The 7,337-nt window shown below is 43.6% G+C and overlaps 1 protein-coding gene across 1 annotated transcript in view; it reads left to right on the top strand.

Moving 5' to 3' along the window:
* The first annotated feature begins 2,970 nt into the window (after positions 1 to 2,970).
* The window catches only part of LOC311146100 (cysteine-rich protein 2-like), a 36,632-nt gene continuing 32,265 nt past the window's right edge, over positions 2,971 to 7,337 (top strand). Inside the window, exon 1 of the mRNA XM_084182569.1 lies at positions 2,971 to 3,049. Coding sequence (XP_084038695.1) covers positions 3,007 to 3,049 — 43 coding nt within the window. The 5' untranslated portion in view covers positions 2,971 to 3,006. The remainder of the gene's footprint in view (positions 3,050 to 7,337) is intronic.

The following is a 7,337-nucleotide window of genomic DNA, read 5'->3' as shown; positions in this document are numbered from 1 at the left end:
TTTTTACATCTGTGTTTTTGCATGTACATTGATAGATTGATTAATCTTATGCTACACAAGGATAGATAACATACATTTTTCCAGATAAATAACGTATGTTTTTCTAAACAAATCCAATCAGTTAGTTACATTTATTGCATGCGTTACTGAAATGGTTGTTCCGGTTTAAATTGTTCAGGTAGTCTCCTTTATCAGAGTGCAAGTTGTGGTTGAATAAAAAGTCAAACTGTTGGATTTATTAACTCTGTCTGAATTCCAGAAGGAATTAGATATCACTTTGCCAGCCAGCATAATGTGACTTGCAGGCCTGATGTGGCCTGTAATTTATAAAGCAGCATTTTCCTAACACAACTGTGTCAGTGTAAAACTAGGCCATCATAGTAAGGCCTTATGATATACTGTATTGTCATGAAGTTACAGTTTTAATTATAACCTTTACCTAGGTACTCATTTGGTGAAAGCCACAGGCTTTTAAAAGGAAAGAATTCAACAACCATGACTCTGTCACTAACAAATACAGTCATGGGTGGTAACTTCAATTCACTCAAAAAGAAAAGGCACCATATGCAAATTAGGCTTTACACCATATAGTGTTAAAACAACACCCATAATAACTTACTGTAACAGTGTTTTTGCATACCACTAATAGGAGTTGACTCTATATTAACACTAGTGTTGAATAGAAATTACACTGTGAGTATTACTTACCCCATAGTGTTCAATTTGAGTAACACTGGCAAGTTTAATGCGGTGTTGATTTCTTACACTACGAATGTAACACTATAATCAGAGCACTCTGTAGAGTGGGACCACATGTTGTCTGAGATAGTGTTAAAATGTACTCTTTAAGTGTTGATTTAACACTGCAAAATGTACTGTGTAGCCCAAAAACTGAAAGTCTGGAAGCGTCACTGGGGCCAAGGGGTTTTGGCACCCTCCCTTGGGCTCTATGGATTAGCGGTATGATTGGTGTGTGAGAAGGATTCTCTGGAGAAGGTGTATGTGTGCTGCAAGAAGGAACAGGAACATTAACACACATCCCTGGTCCTGTTCCCACACCTGCCCTGCCCCTGGTTTACACCCCTGCCTATAGGCTATCCCTCTGGACTGGTTGGTTGGTCTGATGGTGTGAGTGTGAGGAGTCTCTGGAGCAGGTGTGTGTGTGTGTGTGCTTCAGGAAGCAACACGCACATATCCCTGGTTCCTGGTTCACACCCCTGTTTTCTCCCTCTGGACTGACTGGTTCACTTAAGTGGCAGTGGTTTAGAAGCCTGGTCCCAGATCTGTTTGTGTCGTATAGCCAACTCCTAGGTCATTGGTTATAACTTACAGTACAAACAGATCTGCGACCAGGCTAGTGGTGAGGTCTGAACTCTGAAGCAAGCAGCAGATCAGAGAGATTTTCTGATGCCTGTTGACCTGGATCTGTCCAGCCACTTCAGTCCCCTCCAGACCAGGCCCAGGCCCGGTCTGGGCCCATAGACTGTATATAATTAGGCCTCCCCATGGCTCAGTGCCTCAGAACACAGAGGCTCTGTAGCATTCCCTTCATCCATCCCCTTTACACTGTCCTTTTCCCCATTTATTCCGGCCTCCATCCATCCCCTCATCCATTCCCTTCATCCCCTCATCCATTCCATTTACACCATACCTTTCCCCCCCCCTTTTCTCTTGATCTCTCTTGCTCTCTTTCCCTATTTCCTGCCTGACACTCATGCTCAGTCAGTACTCTTTCCCTATCACAGGCTGGGAGGCATCTCTTTCAGATCTCTAGTTATTGAGTCCCCTTCCCCTCAATTTCCCTTCACTCTTTCTCCAACCCCCTTCTCTCCTTTCTGCCGATCGTCCTGCACCGAGCAATATTCTGCCCTTCAGCTGAATGAGCTGAACACACACCTGGCTGCAACCACAGAAAAGTGATGGAGGTGACTGACTAGTAATGAAGTCATGTCTTCTGTGACACACACAGTCACCAGCGACAGCCAACCAGTGAGACAGACACTCAGCAGCCAGACAGCCCGACGGTTGGAACAAGGAGGCTTTTAAAAATAGTGAGCTCAGAGATTAGATTAACTAGTGGTACTAATCATCTGGGAAACTCACAGGGCTCTGGGAAATAGTTTCTGGAGAATGTGTGTGTGCGTCCGTTCCTGGCCTGGGACCTGCAGAATGTCACCCGCCCAGGGGGCTGGACTCTGGACAGCACCAATGTGTGAATGGGAGACCTAACTAACAGTCATGTAGTCTGGAAAGAAACATACATTTCCTCCTGTGAAGATAAAGACAAACATGTTATGTAGGGAGAGGAGGGAAACGCATGAGAGTACAACAGCTGCTGAACTGAGGTTAAAGAGCTCTTGTAATGTACAGAGACTACCATGTCAATAAAGATAACATGACCCATGTGTACAATGTGTGTGTGTGTGTGTTTGTGTTTTTTCCTCCTCTCTCTATAACATGCTTTTCAGTGTGGATTTTACATTGAACAGTCAAATGTCAAGGCACTGGTCATTAAATAAATGATTATATTATATTAGCCCCCATCTCTCTCTCTGACCATGGCCATTCACTCAGCCAGATCACTGATTTCAAATGTCAACGTCTGCCATCATCATGCATGCCCGTAGAAATTCCTATTCATCTTCAGTGAAAGAGCGCATTGTGGTTCAAACAAACACTGCCTACTCGCCGAGTTGAAAAAAGGGAAAAGGAAAGGAGAAAGTGGGTATCGAGTCAGTGGCGGAGCGCTCCGGTCCGACTCCGTAGACATCACTGTGCCCGAGGCTCTACCGACTCCCGCCCGATCTGTGACTGACGGCGCGCTGGACCAAAGAAGTGAGTTGCGAGAGGCGGGGTTTATGCAAATGAGGCGCAGTGATGAGATGCTCGAGCTTCAGTGAAGGGAGCTCTTTGCGCTTGAATGAGATAGAAAGAGAACGTGGACACACACTGCACTTTGTAAACGCACCACTTTCTTTGATCTTTGCTCGATAAAACCATCGCAACATGGCTTCACAGTGTCCCAAGTGTGACAAGACGGTGTATTTTGGTAAGTAACTTGATTTCCTGACTCTAATCTAGTTTGTGCACATGGTTAGTTGAGATTTATTAGCAAAATGACACCCGTGGGAAAGGATGCAAAGAGTGCAACCTGCTACAGCTAGGCTAGCCACGTTATTATGTAGAAAATGTCCAAACCTAAAATCACGAAATTTGTGGGTAGGCCTACAAGTTGGCACAGTTTGGCATTGTTTACAATAGCTAGCTACTGTCATTAATTTTCAAGGAGGACCAGCTTTTCTAAGCAGTAGTAAGTCTGCTTTGTAGTTAAAAAAATAATAATAGCTAGCTAATTTATCAAGTTCAATTACTTTGGATTTGTAAATGTACTCAAATAGATTATTTTCTAAATCCTACGAGGTCCTTTAGTGTTCAGGTCTAGCACGTTCCTAACAATCCTAAGGGTTACCCACGTTTAGAACAACAGTTTAGTGGACCGATCCTCTGCAGTGTAAATACTGGAACGATAATAGAGGATTAGACTAGCTAGTGCCTGAAAAACATCCATTCAATCTCACAATAACATCCTTGCCAAAATATGGGACATTTGCCATGTATGTATGCATTAAAATTATTAAAAATTCCTAAAATATTTTTTAATCTCTCAGTTGACACTGAACTATGACATAGCTGTAGTACATTTGTTGTGCTTGGGATATATACCTCTGTGGGTTGCTGCTCAGTCAGTGTCCTTGCTCACTCAGTCAGTGCCAAGTGTGTGATAATGCCATATGCTGAAAATGCTCAATATGAAGGGAGGCAGTGTAGCCTAATTTTCTGGTCAAGCTGTGTCAGATGTCCCAAACCTGCTGTTCTGTCAACCATATGCCCAGTCCGGACCACAAACAAAGATACCAAACACCTACTTTGGCAGTGTAGAACTGTGATTTACACACATACACACACACACACACACACGTGTCATAGATACGTTTGTCATGATTAAATCAATCACCTGATCGTTGTGTGTGTGTGTGCGTGTGTGTGTGCTTGTGTTTTGCTGTCAGCATGGAAAAAACAGTTTTTCCTGGGTAGTTCTCATCCTATCTCTAACTACATCACACACAGACAGAAACAGACACACACGCCATCTAACACAGTGCAAGTGGTCATGGGTTCCAAATCAATTAAGTGGAAGCGCCTGTTATATAATAACAGCAAAACAGGCAGTGCACATGGCAGCTGCTGCTCATCCTGTGGACCAATAGGGCTGTGACGGTCATGGCATATTGGATGACGGTTATTGGTCTACCAAATAACCGTGGTCATCGTAATAACTGTTCGAATAACAAAACCAAAACAATTTTATAGACAAAATATGTGTTGCTGCTGCAGGGAGGCGTTGCCTAGGCAAACAAAGACTGGTTTGCTAAAACACCTTGCTTGTCCATGTTACAGCAGAAATGGACTCAACAGCACGAATGCCCGGCCTTCCGGTCTTCAGTCAGCTGTACGTTCCACACAACAACAACAAAAAACAATGTTTAAAAAAATTATTTTATTTTCATGACAGTCTTCATCCAAAACCGTTGGTGACACGGTTATACGGTAATAATCGGATGGCTCAGATTACCGTGTCTGCAGTAACGTGCCAGGCTTAAAACCATGACTATAGAGAGTCTGTCAACGAACACAGCAAAGAGCTGCTGTTTTTATGAGTGAGTTCATGTTTAAGTTCTTACTCAACACTGTCAACACTTTTTATTCAACACTAGGCTATTAAAATGTGCGTTGCAGGAAAGTTATTCTGCAAAAGTGTGATCAAATTAAGATCCTACATCTGTACAGCAGGCAAATAAGATTTGAGATGAGCACCAAATAATACCATTATACTGTATAATACTGCCAATTTAATAATCTTAGCAGTTCGTTGGTGAGTAATTTCATTGCTCCTCATTCATTTATAAATGTCTATGTAACACACAGAGAGGTAACACACAGACACAGGGAGGGAAACACAGACACAGGGAGGGAAACACACAGACAGACACACACACACGACGTGCGCACACAGAGGAAGGGAAACTATTGAAGTTATTTTTACTGGGACTGCGTGTGGTGGGTTGTAGTGTTCACATCACAGTTGGGTGGAGTGCTGCCTCCTGCCTGGAGCACGCAGGTTTATCTGAAGTGCAGTATGGGGTTGGTGCTGGGGCTATGTGAACAGTTGATGCTGGGGCTATGTGAACAGTTGATGCTGGGGCTATGTGAACAGTTGGTGCTGGGGCTATGTGAACAGTTGATGCTGGGGCTATGTGAACAGTTGATGCTGGGGCTATGTGAACAGTTGGTGCTGGGGATATGTGAACAGTTGATGCTGGGGCTATGTGAACAGTTGATGCTGGGGCTATGTGAACAGTTGATCCTGGGGCTATGTGAACAGTTGATGCTGGGGCTATGTGAACAGTTGGTGCTGGGGCTATGTGAACAGTTGATGCTGGGGCTATGTGAACAGTTGATGCTGGGGCTATGTGAACAGTTGGTGCTGGGGATATGTGAACAGTTGATGCTGGGGCTATGTGAACAGTTGATCCTGGGGCTATGTGAACAGTTGGTGCTGGGGATATGTGAACAGTTGATGCTGGGGCTATGTGAACAGTTGGTGCTGGGGATATGTGAACAGATGATCCTGGGGCTATGTGAACAGTTGGTGCTGGGGATATGTGAACAGTTGATGCTGGGGCTATGTGAACAGTTGGTGCTGGGGATATGTGAACAGTTGATGCTGGGGCTATGTGAACAGTTGATGCTGGGGCTATGTGAACAGATGATCCTGGGGCTATGTGAACAGTTGATGCTGGGGATATGTGAACAGTTGATGCTGGGGATATGTGAACAGTCTCCCGAGTGGCGCAGTGGTAGCTGTGCCACTAGAGATCCTGGTTAGAATCCAGGCTCTGTCGTAGCCGGCCGCGACCGGGAGACCCATGGGGCGGCGCACAATCGTCGTCCAGGGTATGGGAGGGAATGGCCGGCAGGGATGTAGCTCAGTTGGTAGAGCATGGCGTTTGCAACGCCAGGGTTGTGGGTTCGATTCCCACGGGGGGCCAGTATGAAAAAAAAAAATTTTTTAATAATAATGTATGCACTCACTAACTGTAAGTCGCTCTGGATAAGAGTGTCTGCTAAATTACTAAAACAGTTGATGCTGGGGATATGTGAACACAACAGTTGATTCTGGGGATACAGTAGCTGTAAGTGACTAGCCTCAGTGGTTTGTGTTTGCGTCAGAATGGGAGAGTGGGTGAGTGAATGACTAACTAACTATTGTAACAGTTTAGAGTTGACGCTGGGGTTACTGTGAACAGTGACTAGCCCAGGAGGTTGATTCAAGCAGCATGGTGGTTGACATGCGCCTTTTCGATTAGGCCTACTATGCACCTTGTGTCCACTATGGAGAATGGCTACTCCAAAGCAAAAGATAAAATGCATTTGGAAAAAGATAAGATAAAATGCATTTGGAAAAAGATAATTTTAGAATTCAATGTAGAAATGCTTGAGCTATGTTTGCCAGTATTATTTGCCGTTGCCATCTGTAGATAAGTACCCGCCTTGCCTGCACCCAACCTCGTTCTCCAGCAGCTGGCATTGCCCAATATTGGAACAGCGGATGTTTTATCCCTCTTTATCTCTCTCTCTCTCCAATTCTTTTTAAAATTATCTCTCTTTCTTGATACTAGAGACTGTAATTTTAAACACTTGTCTGGAATGGAAACTTTGTTTCGAAAGGAAGTGTTTTATTATTTTCCATTTGTTCTTTATTGGGCTGCTGTTAGCAGATGGTGACATTTAGTCGCCACTAACTTAATACAAATGTGACTGTATTAGTGGCGTTTTAAAGCCTTTACAATTATCTTATTTCAATTTTTTGTGTTTTTTGTTTATCTCTGCTTAGCTTGTGTCTCTACTTATTCATAGTGTTTCTATCCCCTGTAGAGAATCTGTACCAGATTAAAGAATCAAGAATATAAAGTAGGGTGATGTTTAGCCTATATTTAGGATTCTCACGAATTTAGGCTAACTTCATGAAATCCAAATAAATCCTAAATAAAACCTTAGCCCAAGTGTTGGCAGAGAAAGAATGCAGAATGTCCCTTGGGTTAGCCTAGGTCAGGATGACTTCTTCTTCACTTGTTGACATGAACTCTTAACTCTCAGAGTGCATGGTGCACATCTGTCAGAAGAGAGTTCTAGTGTTCCAAGTTACAACTGCTACAGCTCTACCGATGTGAAACTGTATTGAAAATACACAGAGACTATTGATTGACATGACCAGG

The sequence above is a fragment of the Coregonus lavaretus genome (assembly GCF_964263955.1).
Source record: "Coregonus lavaretus genome assembly, chromosome: 18".
NCBI lineage: Eukaryota > Metazoa > Chordata > Actinopteri > Salmoniformes > Salmonidae > Coregonus > Coregonus lavaretus.
The sequence above is the reverse complement of the archived record's forward strand: the minus strand, read 5'-3'. Positions and strand labels throughout refer to the sequence as shown.